Source organism: Xiphophorus maculatus, chromosome 8 (genome assembly GCF_002775205.1).
Source record: "Xiphophorus maculatus strain JP 163 A chromosome 8, X_maculatus-5.0-male, whole genome shotgun sequence".
Taxonomy (NCBI): domain Eukaryota; kingdom Metazoa; phylum Chordata; class Actinopteri; order Cyprinodontiformes; family Poeciliidae; genus Xiphophorus; species Xiphophorus maculatus.
In genome coordinates, this window is record NC_036450.1 from 22205872 (window position 1) to 22225819 (window position 19948).

At 38.5% G+C, this 19948-nt stretch overlaps 1 protein-coding gene across 3 annotated transcripts in view; it reads left to right on the plus strand.

Moving 5' to 3' along the window:
* LOC102221672 (netrin receptor UNC5D-like) overlaps positions 1–19948 on the plus strand; it is a 222100-nt gene that overhangs the window by 191312 nt on the left and 10840 nt on the right. For all 3 annotated transcript variants that reach the window (XM_023338523.1, XM_023338524.1, XM_023338525.1), the window contains exons 13-15: positions 8320–8488; positions 11153–11383; positions 19770–19919. In XM_023338523.1, coding sequence (XP_023194291.1) covers positions 8320–8488; positions 11153–11383; positions 19770–19919 — 550 coding nt within the window. The remainder of the gene's footprint in view (positions 1–8319; positions 8489–11152; positions 11384–19769; positions 19920–19948) is intronic.

Below are 19948 nucleotides of genomic sequence, written 5' to 3' on the forward strand. Positions count from 1 at the left end.
AATACTGTCTATGTTTATATAGACACTATTAATACTGTCTACTGTATATAAACATAGACACTATTAATACTGTCTATGTTTATATAGACACTATTAATACTGTCTATGTTTATATAGACACTATTAATACTGTCTACTGTATATAAACATAGACACTATTAATACTGTCTATGTTTATATAGACACTATTAATACTGTCTACTGTATATAAACATAGACACTATTAATACGGTCTATATTTATATAGACACTATTAATACTGTCTATGTTTATATACAGTAGACAGTATTAATATACTGGAAGATAGCTAACATTCAACATCTTCCTTATTTCTGCTTTTGGGGGGTACAGACTATCAGTGCCCAGAACAAAATAAATGCAGCTCCTGGATTGGCTGTCGGCCAATAACATCTCTAGTAGCATTGAGGCTAGGTATTTCAGCGTCCCAAATTTCATTTTCTTTCAAAGATTTTAAGAGAAAACCACAAATACTCAACCCCAAATAGGCGTGGATTTAACTATAAGTGATTACAAATGTGGTATGGCCGTGTCCTAAGATTTGCAGAGTATGGTCTTCAAATATTCAGTGAGTGTCAGTTGTGTGGATGAAATGCCTTGTTGATTTCAGAGGTCAAAGGGAAGTAGGAAACTAGATTTCAGATGATAGAAAGTAGTTTAAGTAGTTTAAGTAACCACTTGTCACCCAATACTGTCTCTGAATGCACAACTTCTCAAACATTCAAGGACACTGACTGAAGAAGAGGAAGAGATACAATCTACACTTATTTGACAAATTTGGACAATGTCAGATTGGATTACACATCTTAAAGAGTATTGATGTCAGCTGAGATATTTAAATGGTACAATCAGAATTTGGTGTAAATGAAATCAAAGAATGGATCACTAATGCTGTGTGTCAAGGGTTCAGTCTGGCGGTGGTGGGGTAATGGTGTGGGGGATTTTTTTCTTGTCCTTATTCAGACAATAAAGAGGCCGTAACAACAGACACGGGGTTGCTCATGGATGATTAAGAAGCCCCTTTATTGTCTGAACACCACAACCTACCATTGATTGGCCATTATCTGATGGCTACTTGATGACAGAATGAAAGCTTGACACAACTTTGTTTTACTGTGACCATGAGGCACCACTTGGTGTAGTTCCCCAAAAAAATCTATTGAAGCACAGCCAGGTTTGTTCAAAAATCTCTATGGATATGAACATTTTTGCAAGGCGCTGTGTCTAACACGTCTGATTGCTTGGCAACAGACCCTCAGAAGACATCTTACAAGCAGAAGTCAGTCTTATGACATGTTTCTGATTTAAAGCAGCCACTATCAAGATGTCAGCATGTCTGTGCGAACCATTTCTCACAAGATGTTATCACACGGACATGAGTATCTGCTTGTGCTTCTGAATGTGATTTGATTTCCAAAGTGAACCCAAATAGCAGTGGGCAGAGAAGTGACATTTGGCTCCATCTGAAATTCAGCCGTCATCTCGCTGCAGTTCCGCACACCCATTAGGTGCCTGGGGTCACAGGGGAGAGGAAACACATCCAAGGTCGAATAGATGCTGTGGCTCAGAGCACAGTTAGCGGGCTCGTTGCACACTTCTGTGCCTTAAGTCGCTCCCGTTCAGCCAAACTGTTGCCCTCCAAGCTGCTGCTTTGCTCTGATAAGCCTGATGCTGTTTACTTCTCTGGCTGTCATTTAAGTAGCTGCAGGATCCGTGCACCGCTGAGCTGTCAGTCACAGCCTATCTTCTGACAGCCGCACAGTCCAGGGGAGAAATTGGATCCTTTCTTCCCATTCAAACCTCGGTCATCTACATAAGACGTTGTTTTTCTTCTCAAAGAATAGGAATCGATCAGCTCCGGCTCAGTTTCAGGTGCTCAAAGGAGCTTCCCCATGTCCTCCAGGCATCAAGAAGCTATTTTTTTTCTTCTTCTTCTGTGTGTGAACTTTCTGAGCTCAGCAGGGGACATAAGGTTGCTGAAGGACGAAATCATGGCGTGTGGCAAAACGCGTCTAATATGATACGGCTCACAAAAGTGGATAAGTCGAGGGGTGCCTTTCTTGGTTGTGCACATAGAGAGAGTCTGTAGTGTCAAAACTTGGAATAAACCTGTCTCCGATTGGTTCCATCTGAGTCTTTGGCTGGAGGTTGTTTTAAGCGAGTTTTACGAAGTTTCTTTGCTAAAACTTTCCTTTTACAGCTGAACCCTAAAGTATACCTTCAGATTTTCTCGTAGGCTTCCCAGTGCAACATAATGGCCGCCTCCAACTCACATAAAGAGAAGAACTAAAGAGAGTTGTATTTTTTCTTTCCCGAATCACCTGAATGAAAGAGTCGTGAATATTTAATAAGTCCCTAAGCACTGCATTTGTTTTCTCTATGCTCACAGAGAATTATCTATCTGATTAGCGTCCCGTTCCCCTCACCCTCCATGTTCTTCAGTTTATCAGCGAATTTGTCTCTTTGGGACTGTGGAGCTTTTGGCTGAAAATCTCCCTTTCCTTCTGCTAATGAGGGCAGCTGCAATTGGGCAGCGGCAGTGAGTGATCGAAACACAGCAAAGCTGTAAAAATAATCAATTAAAAGTGATTAAAAAACTTAGCAGAGCTGAGATTAGGCACAGGGGCATGATGGTGATTCTCTCCAGGGCTGTCACTACATCTTTTACTGCGTGCATTATCATAAGAGCCTTTGCTCATTTAAACATATTGATTTCTCCAGATTGAATTCCCTTTTTTCACCTTGAGATGTTCCCAGACTGAGAGGCCAGGCCACATGTTCTAAAAATAAGAGTGCTTTACAAAAGGCTTCAAAGTAAGAAACATTTATTGAAAATGTCCTCATTGTGGTACAAAAATACTTAAAGCTGAAGTTAAATCAGAGACATTGTTGTTAAATCTTATCTCCACTGTTAACCAGTTTAGATTAAATCAGCATATCTTAATCTGGCCACTACAACACGTTTCCTTTAAGTGAAAAGTATCGACTAAATTAGGCCTTTAGTCATTACAACTACAGTTTTTACTGTAATTTCTTGGACTTTAAGTAAACAACCAACCAAAAACTAGTGCATAATTGGGGATGAAAAGAAAAAACTGGGCATTCTTACAAAGGAAGTTAGTTATTTACTTTTATTTTTAGTTATTTTACCTCAGAATGGCCAACTTTCTGTTATTAATATCTCGATTTGATCCAGAAATCTATAAATGTTCCCTCTGTCCTCCACGTATTTTCAGCCGTACATTTATTTGAGTAATTCTTTTGGAGGTTAAAAAAGGTACAAGAGTGGTTTTACTGCACTGTACTTTTTTTTACTTTTGCTAATAGTAATGAACTATTGCTACTCTTACTTGATTAAATTGATTGTGCATTTAAAGAAATAGACTTCAGAGATGAGAAACATTAGATTACTAGATTATTGTAACATATACTAATGTTTATGCAAATCTGAGCGTAATTACTCAGCATTTTCTATAAGTCACTGTTTACATCATAAGCTTATTGTATTAATAAGCCAAGTGTGTTTATGTATTTATGTCAAATTAAATGCTTGTTTACTGTTACCCCCCCAACATAAGCCATTGCCTCCCCAGCAGCATTCCTCTCTGTACACATTCCACCATTTTCAAACGTTTATTCATAAAGGAAATAGAGCACAAGTTATAATTTGCCCTCCATTTTACAATATTATGTCATTTTCTGTTGGTCTTTCATATTCTCCATATGAAAAAAAATCACTGCATTTTGTGGCTATGGAACTACAAAGTGTAATAAATGTAGCTGGTATGAAAACTTTCTGTGAGACATTGTATATGTGGTGCTGGTCTCCACCAAACAACTAAAAGGCTTATTTCACATTAAGGCACTATTAAAAGAGAAAATATTGCTGTAAAATAATTAGTGTTTGCTTATATGAAACAGTCCGAAGCTTTTCATGGTTCAAATGGAAGCTGCACTCAATCTGTTACGTTTTTTATTAACTCGTTGTTTCCTGCGTAAAACACACAGCGTTATCATACAGCGGTCTCGTGTTCGGCATTAACATTTGACAAGTTAGTAATAAAATGGAAGTGCTGTCAGCAGTTTTCACGGGGACTATTTGTTTGATAGAAAGGGCTGTCACACCACAGCTGTTCACATCCTGTTCTGTGGATTAAATCCAGACTCACAGAGGCAGGAGAAGGATTTTTTTTCTTTCTTTTTTTCCCCCATTTGCCTCCACTGACAACTTGCCTGGTCCAATACAGACTGTGAGAAGTGTTCGCTTTAATTAAGGTCCCAATTCATAAGCCCATAAGCGTTGTAGCTTTATTTCAGGACATGATAGATAACGTGTAAGGCATTGTCAGCAACACGTTTGACAAACTGCATCCTGCGAGGTTTTGTTTTATGCAGAAACGCAGCATGATGTTCATCTGCACACGAGACCGTACTTAATCAGCAACTGAAATTGTAACCAACAATGACTGCAGTGATAGCTCTTTGTTCCCATAACCACAATCAGGGATGCTAAAGAATCATCTTTAATCTTTGTTCACAGACAGTCTGGCTAATTACCATAGTCTCAGCAGCAGGTAACCTTGGTTTCTTCTGAGCTGGGGGCTGATTAGCACAAAAGTGCAGCTGTACGGACAAGGTGCCGCCTGACTGAAAGTGTGAAATTACATTTGGACTGCAATTCTTTTCATTTTCTACTGTTGATTGGTAACAGCATAATGAGAAACAAAGCTTCTCACAGCACTCTGAATCAGAAGAATAACGCTGGTTAAAAAGTCCGAAAGCAAAACATGTTATCTAGTCTACGGGTAACATCTGCACAGCTGCCAGCAGAACTGTATCATTTTGATTCAGATCTTCAAAAATATAATAAATTAGTTACTCAAAAATTATCCATCTGTTAAAAGTTGAATAGTTTTCATAACTCCTTCAGTTTGCATGTTTTAAAGAAGAGCACCCAGACATAGAATGATGAAAGTTGTTGAAGGTGAATGCAAATGAGAGGAGATTTGGTGTTATATTAAAGCACTTGAATTTGAAAATAACAAGCATTATCCATACGAGGGAGTATGCATTGCTTCTTTTATAACTTTCATTTAATTTTCAATCATTTTCCAGCTGATATTCAGCTCTGGAAAAAATGAGGACACCACCGCACTGAACCCCGTTGAGAACCTCCCGGTTATTCCATCAAATATTGATTTCTGAACTCTTCCTGAGTTACAACATTAGTATTGTTGTTTATAAGTGAATATGAACTTGTTCTCTTTGCATTATTTTGAGGTTTGAAAGCAGTGCATCTTTTTTGTTATTATTTTTGTTAATGTTTTGCAGAGTTGTATATTTCTAAACAACATCATAATTTCTCCATGCATTTTTTTCTTGTTTCCTATGTTTTGTCTTCTTGCGTTGGGTATGTAAACAACCATTTTAAGTGAATGTAAAGATAAAAATATGGTGTTTTTTCTGAAACATCAACTGCTGTCCCAACATTTATATATATTGATGCATTCGTGTTTTATAGATTGTGTGTTGACATCAGTAGATCACAGTTTAGACTATGTTACTTATTTCTTGTGTCTCAGTTCCTTTTCCCTGTTTTTCATATTTAATTGAACATGGCCTTCCTGGAATGAAAGTTAAATGTTTCATATATTTTCTATTAATGCCCCCAATCCTTAATAACTGCTGGTCAAATTAATCAAAAAGGACAGGCTGTTGTCAGCTGCAGCCACTTCGAGCATTAGGAAACCTATGATGATTTAATCGTAAAAGTACAGATAGAGCTTCTGCATAATGTAATATGAGATTAAGTGATGTTTTAAATAAGATGTCTTAGGCAAAAAATATCTTGGGTCACTATTTTAGGAAGGTGACTTTATGTCCGTAAACATAAAGCCTTGGCAGGCTGACTGAGCTGCAGATCAGAATTGTGTATGGTTCAATATTGGTTGTATAAAAGGGTGAGGCAGGAGTGTTGTCGATATTACTTAAGGCTGCACATCTTCCTACAACTTAAAACGCAAGACAAATGGAGAATGGAGTGGTGGCGGTTTCAGAATAATTACTGAACACTAATATTAGTTTAAATGTGCACTGGGTGATAGATTAAAAACGTACAATCACAACCTATAAGCATGATGCTTTCCGTTAGTCCCTGCTGGTGTACGATTTGACACACACTCCACATTTGTGATGCATCTCTGCGCTCACGTTAGGGTCCGTTCATGCCACAGTTATATTAATGATGCCGAGAAACACCCATGCTGCTGCAGCGACAACAGCACCAGCGTTGTGCCCTGCGTACGTGAGGTATCCAGCCAGGCCAGCTGCATGACTGATGGTGGTCCCATCGATTGCTCTCAGTCTTTAGGGCTTCCAGCCAAGTTTGGGCCCCTGGCCAAGAGCAGCTTGGCCCGGCTAATCTGTCACCAGGCTGGCCGGAGCAGCCTTCATAAGCTCCATCGACCCACAAAGCTTACACACTCCGGTCTAAAGTCTGTCCTTCCCACCCTCACTGTCCATTAGTCTTGGTGCTTTAATCTTCCTCTATCTGTGTGTCTGCGCGTCAGCTAGTCAGCGATTGATTCATTATGGTTGTCCAGGGATTTGAGTTTACGGTGTTCATGTGTAAGTTTTACACTCCAAGTCCTAATTACACAGAGACCAGTAGGTAAAGATGTACAGTGCCTTGTGAAAGCGTTCAGCTACGGTGTTTCACATTTTGTCGTATTACAACCTTAAACAATTTTATGTATTTTATTGGGACGTTGCGTTAGAGAACGTTAGAGGACAAAGGAAGGAAATTGATATCCAGTTTACAAAACTGGGTACAAAGTCAATAGTCAACACTTTGTTGGTAGAGAAACCATGTCTCTACCGCCTTTGGACATCTAGAGACTGAAGTGTTTGTTCATTCATCTTTCATTCATTCATCTGTGAACATCAATTTTCAAGTCTTGCCACGGATTCTCCATTGAATTTAGGTTTTGACTCTGACTTGGTCACTTCTGCTGTAGCTCCAACTGTTCTATTGTCGCTAGCTTCCTGTTTCAAGTCATTTGAACCCAAATAGGTTTGTTCTTGTATTTAACTCCTTCTGTCTTTCCATCAACTCTGACCAGCTTAATTGTCCTTGTTGGGTAAAAGCAGCCTGAATAATAGAATCCCCTAAATATAACGAAAGACAGGAAAAAAAGGAGCGCTCCAGCTGAGATTACATTTAGCCACCTAAAGATATCTTTTATGACGGCTTCATTTTGAATAAGATCTGAAACTGAAATAAAATCTATTTTAGCTCAAAAGAAGTTTGTAATAATTTACATAGCTTTAATAATTAAAACCTGTAAGATGTGTCTCCTAGGAACAGCAACCATGCACACACATGCTGGAGCTGCAGTGGCGCCTCTGCGCTATTCAAACCCAACATCGGTGAATGATCAACAATCCTTGGCACCCGTGATCCTTTTGATCTTAAAACATAAAAGCTGAAAAGATATTCTTACTTCATTGATTACACGTTTCTTTAAAAGGCTTTACTCTGGGGCGTGCCGTGGTGGTGTAGTGGTTAGCGCGACCCATATTTGGAGGCCTTGAGTCCTTGACGCGGCCGTCGCGGGTTCGACTCCCGGACCCGACGATATTTGCCGCATGTCTTCCCCCCTGTCCTTCCCTGTTTCCTGTCAGCCTACTGTCATATAAAGGACACTAGAGCCCACAAAAGACCCCTTGGAGGGGTAAAAAAAGAGGCTTTACTCTTTCTCGTTATCTGTGGAGATGCCGAAAGGGGAACGCCATGCTTCCTTTAATTTAACTTTTCCACTAAGGTTGATGGATTTTTTTCAGTGTACTTAAAGGCAAACTGTTCAAAACTGTGATATTTGGCATAGGTGGCTGGGTTTAAATGTTACAGAAATTATGGTGTGTAATTTTAATGTAACAGAAAATATAAACTACAGAGGAGGATAAAACAAATCTCCCAATTAAAGACAATGGACAAAGATCTTCATGCTTTCATCACCTTATTTGGATTATTGTAAACATTTGAATGCTGTTCTTTACCTTGTGCCCATGCACAACTTTACAAAATATTAAGCTGTGGCCTTATTTACTTATCCCTAGGTTTCCATTTTTGTTAGGAATGGTCCCATATCTTTTTCTTTTTTAGTTAAAATGTTTCCAAATCTTTTTTTTTAGGCACTTCTTGTTTAAAATGTCTTATTTACCACACACAGTGACTGAACTAATGCAGCAAATTTGTTCAGAAAATGCATAAAACTGTTATTATATTTTACATGTGTGCAGCACTGTGCCGGAGGACGGGGCAGAGATCTTTTTGAGTCCTGCCGTCACATACGGCCCGCCAGGCCTCGACCTGTCCTGTCCAATAGCCATGACTATAGCACACTGTGCAGAAGTCGCTGCTGACAACTGGACCATCAGGTTAAAAAGACAAATCCAGGACAAGTGGGAGGTGAGAGAACTCGTTTTATCTTCAATTAAAAGTAAGCAGATTGAGTTTTTTTCCCCATAACTTCGACACTGAATGCCAAAGTATGCGCACGAAACTTTTAAAAGGGGAATATTATGTATTTTCCAGGTACATTGTGTCATTTTATTACACACTCAAGTAACTGTTGCCTTCACTTGTTCATAATCAATTCTATATCAATTTTATATCTACCGACACCAAACCTCAATTTGGTGTCGCAATTTGATTCCTTGAAATTAGCCTCTGTCATTTTAAGAAACTTCTGCTCTATCCAAAACTCTGCCTTCCATACGTCATCACAACAAAGCTCCTCATTACGCTGTTTACGATGTTTCTTAGGAGTGTTTAACTGAAAAATAGTTCACATGCTATAATGTTATGATTTTATAACATTATAACATGATGTAAATATAAACAACATTTAATATATTTATTATATTTCAGCTGATAGTTATTTTAAGTCTAGTACAATTAAAAATATAGTAATTAAAACTGTATCTCATACTATTTAACATCCAAAAGTCTTGTTAGAATAAATGGTAGTAGTAGCTTTTTAGTAAGGATACAAATTCTCTTTTTTCTTAACTTGAATAAATGTATCTGCTTTACAATTAATTCGTTTTTAATCTCCGAGTAATAAGTGCAAAAGAATAAAAAATTCTGTAAATGATAGATTAAAACAGGAGAATTATTTTGTTTTAGGTTTTAATAAAAAAAAGTATCTCACCTAGCTGCCAGGATATTTAAAACAAAAAACAACAATTTAACAAACAGAATTAAATATTCGAAACACTTATAAGGCTAAATTGGACATCTCTGTCTCAAAGCCGTCCATGAGTAGGCAAAAACCAAAAGAAATAAAAAATTGTGAAGTGCACCTTTTAAAAGATTCAGGACCTCCCTTCCCTCGATGCATTAGAGTGTTATTTCCGTGATTTTTTTCTCACATCTAGCTCTTTTAATAAAATAATAGCTGTAAAAAAGTCCTTCAACTCTGCCCTTTGGAGTAGCAGCCTATCACCATCGCACAAGAGCACTTAGACACCTGCATTCGCTTCCACGCAGTCACCATTCTTCTCCTCGTGTTTTCTCTGCTCTTTTAATGTTTAAGTAACCTCATCGAAAGCCTTGGGAGACCTCATCAGGTCACAGTGACCTCACAGCCAGACTCTCCCTGAACTGTGCAGGGGGAGGGTGGGATGGGTGGGATGGATCTGTGACTTTGCCTACCTGGTCCTTTCACTCGGCGTGACATTTACACAGATGTAATTTGCCACAAGATGTGTTGCACAAAGAGGAAGCTATCAAAATACCCATCGCTGATGGGAGCTATATGCCGACGTAGAACGGGAAGGGGGCGAGGTCGGACGCGGACAGGAAGACGGAGGTTAAGACGGGGAATATATTTTCCGAATGTAGCACCGTGGCCCATCTCTGTCATGGAGAATTAATGAGGCTTTTATCTCAGGAAGGGTGCTCACTCAAATCCTAATCTCTAAATTAGTGATATAATGAAAGATGAAGGTCTCTTTCCCATTCTGTCCTCTCTTTCCTTTGCCCTCACTTTTCTCTTTCACCCCGTCTGCCTCTAAGCGCCATTCCCATTTAAGCTTCCACTTTTTTTTGTTTTTACACTTGTTTGACTCCATCATTTCTCCTCCAGCTGCTGCCGCCTGGTGGGGGGGTGAGCTATATCATAGATATCCGTCATGTATGCCGCTTCCCTAATGGCCCGGTTTGAAGCAGCTGTAGGCCACAAAATCACTCGGCTTTTCTTTACACGGCCATATGCAGAGGGGGCCGCCGGGTCGCAGGTACGTTAGGAGGTGATTCAGGGAGAACTTAGCACATGATGAGGAGCAATTGGCCACTGGAAACAACTGCCCCCTGCTAATCCGTTGTGTCAGTGTTACCAGTTCCCCCATCTGTTAAGAGAGATGCCTCATTATTCATTTGCCCATTTTTTTCCCCATACAGCTTCTTATCCGAAGTTTTCTGGGAGGTTTCCTAGGGAATGATCTGTAAATTACACTAATAATATCGCTCATATTCCACATTTAAATGGTTTAGAGCAAAAAATAAAAACGCACACGTTGAGAAAGCATACCGATGCTGATACAATGCCCTGCAAGAGGTAGAACGTTAAACTCCATCCATTTTTGTATCACCTCTGACCAGCTAGCTTGCATGCCTCTGCTGAAGAGAAGCGTCCCCACATCATATTGCTGTCGCCACCATGTTTCGCTGAAGGGATAATGTGTTCAGAGCATGTAGGCCAAAAACTTCAAGTTATATCTCACTTGACCAGAAGGTTGTTAAAGAGCTGATAGAGGAGCAACAATGCTATGACTTCCTGAAGGCAGAGTTTCAGAAAGTTCAAAAGTGTCTTAAAGAGACAGAGGCCCAATTTCAAGTCAATAAATTAGGAAGTTGTTTATTTTAAGTCATCTTTGATATACTCAGCATTTTTATAACAACTGATGGTAAGATACTTATTTGATTGTGCTATAAAATGGCAACAGTAAAGTTACAAAATGTGGATAAAAAAAAGTCATTTGTCAAAGGTAAGTAATTTGCTTAAGTAATCAAATGACTTGCAAAAAAATTCTCACGATTAAATTAGCTTATTTTTCTCTCCCACCAAAGGAAGTGATGTCAGTGGATGAGGAGAGCACGTCCTGCTACTGTCTGCTGGAGGCTCAGACGTGCCATGTGCTGTTGGAGCAGCCGGGTCGTTACGCGCTGGTGGGGGAGGCGCTGAACCAGGAGGCCGGCAAGCGACTGAGGCTAGCCGTCTTTGGCAGTCCAGACCTAAGCAACTCGCTGGGCTTCACCCTCAGGGTGTACTGTGTGGACGACACTCCCTACGCCTTTCAGGTATCAGGGAAGAAATATAACATATAAAAGTTTTTTTTTTAATTCCATACTGATTTCGTAAAATCTATATGTGAAGAATGGAGAAACTTGTTTTCATATTTTGTATGTTTTTTTGCAAAAGAATTAAGGTTGAATATATGAAAAGTCCATTGATATTAGCGTGGAAGCTAGCTACAGTGAAGTTATGCTGTGTGTCGCCTTACAATGTGTTGTGTTCTTTTATCTTTTACTTTATGTTTAGCGTTTCAGGTTAAAACAGAAATAATTGGCTTACATGTCTCAGCAACTAAATATAAATAAACTAAGCTTACACTTCCGTTCCACACCAATTATCACCTAACATTTTCATTTTGGCCTTGGGCAGCTCATTCACATGCATCAAAATACTTCTTACTGTTTCTGTTCTCATAAAACTTGAGTGTATCATAAAGCTGATATCATTAACATATTTTCCTGCTTTAGTTGTCAGAAAGAAAATGGAGTCAAACACCAGGATCCTGCAAAGACAGATATATATATATGAATGACAACCAGACTGCAGTTGTTTGTTTTTCCTTTTTGTGAACTGGCATACATCTAAAAATGTCTAAAGACATAAGGTGAATTTTGTGAAAAATTATTTCACCTCTATGGAACATGAGTGTTACTTTGATGCATCTTTGAATAGTGACTAAGCTGAATCAGTAGGAAATGGTTGCATTGTTTTGCCTTCATGTGAATGTTTTTTTTTTTTACAACTTATTTATTCCCAGATGAAATGTCAGAGCTTTATATGCAGATGAGCGCTCCTTATTGGTCAGTGAATTAATCAGAAAGTAGATCGCAATATTGTTTGTTGAAGCCAATTCAAGGTTTAAACCTTCCAAAATTAGTAAATTCTTTGTGGAGACTGAGCACCTGCATAAAGTAATGTGATATTAAACATTGAGTCATTACTGAGTCATTTAAATAACGTTTGCATAACCTTTGCATGAGTTGCATACATATGCAGTGTATGTAATTATTTATACTCCAAGTAGATTTACATCATTTGAAGTAAATGTTTTAATGAATAAGCTAATGAAGGAGGTAATATTTTGTAGTAACTCAACCACAGTCCAGGCTTTAATCTGATAGATCTTTATTAAATAGATAGAATTTGTGGAAGTAGCTAAAAATTAGTAGCTAAAAAGTAGCTTTGACCCTTAAAGCTTGGAGCTCATCACACAATTTAAATTCAAAAGGCCAAAAAGCTGCTCAACAGTTAGGAAACGGCTCGGGTTGCTATAATCCCTCGCCAAAATAGTTCCATTAATTTCGGAATCAATAATTTCTTTATGCCAAACACATTTTGACCTGACACTTTTTTAATTAAAAAAGTATTTTTATCTAAAATAGCTACAACTTTCACATTGCTTTTTTTTTTTGTCAACTTTTGAGGAATGCTTCTCTCATTTCTTTCTATACCCAGCGTTCTTGATTGAACAAAAGTTATTTAAAATCCAAATCCGACTCGGCGGCAGCCCGCCTTAGCTGGTGATCAGATGGCCTCTTCTGCAGTATTAGACTTGAAGGAAGGTAATGTCTTATTTAGCTAAGGCGGCCTATATTATTACATTACTAAATGCAAAGGAGATATGCAATGTTGTTTTGCAGGAGCACAAGGAACAGAACCAGACATCATATCTTGCCTTGACAAAAATAGCTTGTTGTTTGTAAATGGGATGGCAGTCTTACAAGAAATAAGAAGAATTGAGTCATTTTTCATCCTGAGGAAAGAATTCTCTAAATGAAAAGCAGATGCCTTTATCGGCAACAAAGTTCAGGTGAGGAGAGAAAAAGAAGACAAAGTGAACGTGTAAAACAGTATGTGCCAAATAAAGCCAACAAAGCTAGCTGAAGAAAAAGGGGCCTCGCACCAAAGATTGAATCATGATGAGCTAGCAGGTCTGTCAAACAAACAAATTATTAAATTCACTTACTTTGTCTGAGATTGTAAGACAAAATAACAACTTTAGCAATCAAACAAAAGGTGCTAAGATTTAAAAAAGAAAAGAAAGGAAAACTTTAAAAGGCAACCGAGCTTTTATGATGCTATGCTTTATTGAACTTGAGCAGACAGAGGCAAGAAAAGGTCCAGAACTACGATTTGGTTGTAATCTCCTAGGTTGCCGTAAGTTATAAAAAAATCTTGACGCAATGTTATTTCAGTGCTTTATACAAATAATAAAGAATTCCCTATATAAGTTACAAATTTTAACATTATGGCTGTGCTAGAGGGAGCTCTAATTTCACCGTGAATTTCACATGCCTGTGAAAATCCATGCAGTACTGAATATTTTCAGACACAATAAACTGCTTACTGTGGGTCTTAAAGCACATTAGTTGTAAGACTTAAAGCAATGGTTCCCTGAAGATTTCTTGTGTAACATACAAGTTTATCAGACGATATAAGGCTCCAGCAGTGTTGCGTGTGGAAGAACTGCAGCCTGTGCAGCGCTCCATTGAGGATCCACTCGTTAAGTAACATTGCCACTGGGAGACGCTTGATGACGAGGAGACAAAGAGGGACTTTTAATTACAAAGACAACAGATGCTCCAGGGTTGCTTCTCTGCCCTTTATTTGCGCGGTTTAATTTGCTGTCTGTTAATTAAATGTGTTTCTGCGACACATTTCATCTGTAAAGTACTTGAACACGTTAAAATGAGGCACAGCTCGACACGGAGCCGGGGTTCATTGCCGCGTTCTCGAGTGTGGTGCTGTGTGGAAACGCGGTCCTCATCCTTCCGCCGCACAAAGAACACAAAGTGCTTTTTTTTTTTTCTTTCCGTCTTTGAAACTGCTCTTTTCGGTCAGAGAGAAATTTCGCAGCAGCCATTGTACCATCTGAGCCGAACAAACAAAACGAGAGGTTTTCTGAAACGGTCCCGTTAGTCGCCTCTCACTACCCACTTGTTCTGCATCAGTACTGACTTCATTTGAGAGACAAAATTGCAAGTACTCAACGAGAAATTGGATGTAGGTGCCAAGAGTCAACTCACGCTACCTCTCCATCAGTGACACGTGGTTATTTGGTCTCTTTGTTTTGTTTTGTTTTCTGTTTTGCTTCCTTGCTTTTGTTTTCTTTTGTGCTTCATGCAATAATTTCCCCTGTGAGCTTGAAAATCGATAGGCAGCCTGCACACTTGGCATTGTCCTCTTTTTTTCGCCTTCAGAATTATCTGCAAAGTACACTACACAACTGCACACATCCAGCATCCCCAAATAGTATATCGACAGTCAAAAAAAGTGCAGATTTTTTTGTTGTTTTCTCCTTTTTTGAGGGAGGTTTCTACCTGAGAAGAATTTTCATTCTTAGTCTGTAGAAGTGAAGTATTAGAAATATATATATTTTTCAGCTCTTGAATATGTATTTTTCCATTTTCATTCTGCTTGTTTCCTACAACACATAACACTAGCAAGTCATTTCAGTGTGCTAATTGCATTGTTTTCTTCAGATATAGTGTAAGTGAATGGAAGCAGATGAAAGTCCCGCTTTTTCTATTCTTGGTTAGTCCGTGTCATGCTTATGAATTTGAATTACCGTACAATAAGAATGTTGACATCTTGTGAAAACCATAAAGCTGATAACACAGTTTCTCACTCCAATTAATCTTATAAGGTTTTCTATAATTTCCTTAAAATGTAGTTTAAAGCTGTTACAGAAGCTGCTGTGTGTTAAAATCAGCAGCCGTTAAGTATTCCTATGTATCCAGGATGAATCTTCATCTCAGATGTCGTCCGATGGAAACTGCTTAGAAGAGAAAAGAAAACTATAGCTAATAAGTGAAACCATGAACGAAAGAAGTGCGAAGAGAGATTTTTATTTTAGCTCATAATAGACACAAAAAATTACTAATAGAAACACTTTAAATTGAATTTAAAAAGAGAAAGTATGCAGATACTAGTCTGAAAGACTTGAACTTCAGGGAAGAATTTCATTTTCTGGACAGCGAACGTTAATGCAGAAACCAGCCCCACAAAAAATCAAGACGACCTTGATAGCCAAGCTCCATTAGTACTTTCTGGAACTTGTCTTTGTGATTCAGGACTTTGGGATAACAGCCGTCCTCATTTCCAAATCCGCTGATCAGCGTTACTCAGAGCTCCTTGATTCCTCGTGCCTCCACGATGATAAGATCCTGAGTCTTTTAGCGATGGAGAAGCTCCCTCATCTGCTTTCAGCCGTGGCATTAGCTCTGTCAGTCCAAACAGTCCCAGCCAAACACTGAGCCAGGCAGTCGCTCTAGTACTCGAGCGTCGGTGTCTGGCAACTTTCAGATGTGTCCCCGGGGTCCAACACACTTGAATCGAATGGCTAAGTTACCTCCTCAGTATTTCTTTTAAATCCTTTCAGAGACACAATCTGAAAGTGTTGAGGGCTGGGCTTTGACAGCTTGTGTTTCAAGTCAATGACCAGAGCAGATAGCGCCCGGGAGTTTGAAGAATGCCTCCATGAGATCCCCGAGTCACTGCCTTGGATCTTGTGCAGGCAACTTACGGGAAGATTAATGACAGAACCTGTTTGTCCACTGCTGGTTGGATCTCATCAATCTTAGGCAACATCCAGTTGGTTGAACTGAGCTGAGTTCAGGTCCAAATTCTGCCGTCATCACTTCATGGTTACTTGGGCTTGTTAGCTTAGCGATGGCTCTTACCGTCAGGGCGGGATGTGAGCCATTTCTTTTTTCTTTTTTTTTTACGAGAGTTAAAAGTGAAAGCGTCAGAAAGCTTTAAAGTATTGTTGATCACCGTTAGGGCAGAGAAGATGCAAACCCACATCTGCACTGTGCTGATCCAAACAAAATAACTGCATAATCTCCTGCTGACAGATACTAACTACTGGAGTCATATGTATTTTCTTTCCAGTGTATTATGAATAGATTATAGAAAATAACTTTAGGTCGGGTACAAATTGATGAATAGGCTGTAAGCTCATTTCATACATAAAAATGCCAGACACCAAAAACTGTAAAGGTATGAAACATTAAAGGGACTCAATGACCATTACATACTTATAGTAGTAAAAAAAAATACATTGTTATACTGTATATACTTGTTTTATCATAATAGCCAGCCAACATGACTGATACGTCTTAAATGTTAGAAACACCCTGCAGTTTTGTTCGTCTTCTTTATTGTTTAACTTGGACTATCCTTCATTTACTGTACTGTAAACAATAGCTGTTAGAATGGCAGATCATGCTTAAACAATCAGATCATTTATGGATCTTCATACCTGTTGAGAAACCACAACATGGTACACAGAAATAATAAAATGAGGTATGAACGCTTGATCTGTGCTTTGTTTGAGGTGATTTTTTCCTTTTGCTGCGGTTTTTGTCCATTGTTCTCCTCTCTCGGTGTGGCCTACTTTGTTCTCTGTCAGATTATCGTGTCCTCTTTTGGTTGTCATCCTGGGAAGCTTTTAAATACTGTCAACCGCCCTGTCTTTTGTTTTTTGGTTTGTTTTTTTGTTTTTCTGCTTGTCTGCCAAGAGGAGAACCTTTGTTTTTCTCTTTTATAGACAAAGTCTTTCAGTTTGGTTTTTTTTTTTTTTGTCCACCTGCCTCTAAACTGGCATTTGGCTAATTTTTCATGCAGTAGACCTTTTTCACTGCATCTATTTTGTCTGGAGACAGAGGGCAAGCACCAACAATTTATTGATGGCTGCTTTCCACTCAAAGGAAAATGCTACAATGGTAAAATGCATGCGGTTTCTTAGCATTTCTCTCTTTAATTCTTAGATATTAAGTGAAATATTGTGCTCTAACTAATATGCCGCTATGACTAGAAATACTATTTTACGCACATGTTTGAAATCATGCAGGCCTTAGTTTACTACTGACATTTTTCACTTTTTAAATGTAATTTTATGTCTTTTTTTTAATATAGTAAGACCATCAAAACTACATTTTCAAGTACAAATTGATTGAAGCACTTTTCCACACTCTTTTTCTCTCCTTGGTGTTTTATGCACTTTGGTTTTCCAGCCAATCATAAAAAATTCAAGCAAACATCGCTTGTTTTAATCATATCTCTTATTATTTGACAACTTCTTTTAAATTCTTTTGTCTGGTTTTCAGCACAGAGCCATCTTAATTGTGTTCTGCAATAAGGTTATTTAACATTCATCTGTTCTGCTCAGAGTAATAGTTTTATTTTTATATGAGAAATCTTTTCATCTGCAAAAGATGTTGGGTTTTTTTTTTGTCTGTGAAAAAATCAGGAGGTAGCTGCATCACAGCCAAGAGAGAATTTCTCCACCTGCTCATTTTGACCAAATCTAGACTTTGAACTTAAGGAGCGGTGCATTACTGTCGAAAATGAAAACTGGAAAAAAACTTGGGTGAAAATCTAAGAAACTGAACACAGTTAAAGGAAGCCTTCATGTTTTAGATGAACCATAGGTTGCCTTGGTAATAAAACAACAAAGTTTGTTGTTAATACGTCTGTTGATATTAGAAGACTGACAAAAACATCTACATATAAACCTGCACAGTTTGTTCAAGTCTTCACAGTGTGAACACAAAATTCCCAGAAAAAATTTTCAGGAAATTTTTCCTGTAAAATTTTTCAGGATTGTTTTTTTTTTCAATGAAAATATTTAAAAATATATTTTTGTTGTTTAGGCAAGAAAAATAATTGTTGCCCAAAACATTTTTTTATTTTTATTTTTTTTAGGAGAATAGCTTAAGCTCAGTCTGATTAAATGGAGGGTATTTGTTCATCTCAATTGTCATGTTTTCCCACAAATTTAAAATTTGGTCTGAATAGATCTGGACTTTGACTGGGAAACTTTAACACAGATTTTCTTTGATGTTTGCAAACTATTCTGTTTGCAAACTAACTAAGTTTGGGGTGATTAGCTTGTTGGTAGGTTCTCAAGTCTTTTGCAACTACAGCAGGTTTTCTTCCCTGTCCTTGTTAAATGAACGCATCCTCACAGCATGGTGCTGTCACCTCCATTTTTATGAAACGTACAATGAGTTCCAACTGTCTGTCTCACTTGGTGTTTCCAAATCGGCCAAAAGAAATTGGCCGATTAGCTCTGCTAAGTATTAACTTAGCAGAGCATCACATTTCTCCAGGATCTCTTACATAAATCATTTTTAAATCTAAACAGGATTTGTTTTTATTATTATTTTTTGGCTTTCTTTTAGAACGACTTTCCTCCAGCCACTCTTTCATAAAGGCTACTTTGGTCAGTGCTGCCAACAGATTCTCCCACCCAAGCCGTGGATCTCTGCAGGTCGTCCGGAGATACGTTGGGCATCTTGGCGCTTCACTGATTTATGCCTTTCTTGTCGGCTTCGTAGGCAGCCATGTGTTGATCGTTTTGCGTTTGTGCCGTACTCTCTCCCTATTTGGATGAGATGTGCAAAAGCTTAGGATATTGTTTAACCACCAACACCTCTTCAAAAAAATGTTCTCAGAAAAAAACCCCGACAGGTTCGCAGAACAGCTGGACTCATGTCCACTTGCAACCAGTCAGGTGACTTCGGATGAGTTCACAGCCCATTAAATTTTTTTAATGGGTTTCAGAATAAAAGAGGCTAAATAGCAGCAGGTGCCACGCTTTATAGATGAAAAAATTTAAAACTTTGATTTGCTTCTGCTTGACAAATATCCACGACTTTGTGTTCTTTCACATAAAATTCTAAATAAAGAGAAAATAAACATTAAAGGGGCAGCACAATGCAAAATCAACTTTTTTGAGCTTTACGTCATGTTACAGAATTATTCCCTCTCCAAAAACACACCTTGAGTGTTGCTTTAATTCTGTTTTTTCGTGCATGTTTGAGAAATCCTTTAATCTCCCGTGGCAACCATTCAGCTGAATTGTGGAGGGGAGGAGGTTTGCACAGCCTTCAAGGACGAAGCTCCTCTTCTTAACTGAATCTTCCAAGCTTCCTTCACTCAGCTCCTTCAGACTAGCCAGCACCAATTAGCAAACACCTGGTGGAACTGCACTTCTGCTGAGCTCATTATACGAGCTGCTTCTCCGCGTAAGAACGTTGTGAAGAGTTAACAGAGGAGCCATGTTGCGATGACTTCCTGAAGGCGAAGTTTCAGAAAGAGCAGGAGTTTCTTAAAGAGACAGAGACCCAATTTTAAGGTGCTAAATTAGGAAGTCAAATTTATTTAAAGTAATATTTGACATGTATATGGCATTTTTATAACAACTGAAGTTAACATTAGTTGATTATGCTACTCTATGTCTGGAAAATGCATAATACTGCCCCTTTAATTTTTGCAGCTGTGATGGTAAAAAAAAAATTAGCAAAATAAATTCTTTTGTAAGGCAACTGTTTTCCTTCTGTGCCAAAGACACAAAGCCCATTAAACTGTCTCTTTCCCTATCAGGAGGTGGTGGTGGGGGAGCGCAGCAGGGGTGGACGGCTCCTCGAAGAACCTAAAATTCTGCTGTTTAAGGGGAACACGTTCAGCCTCCAGGTGTCCATCCAGGACGTCCCGCGGTTACTCTGGAGCATCAAGCCTTTCACCACCTGCCAGGTTGGACTATTTCCACCCTTTACTGTTGT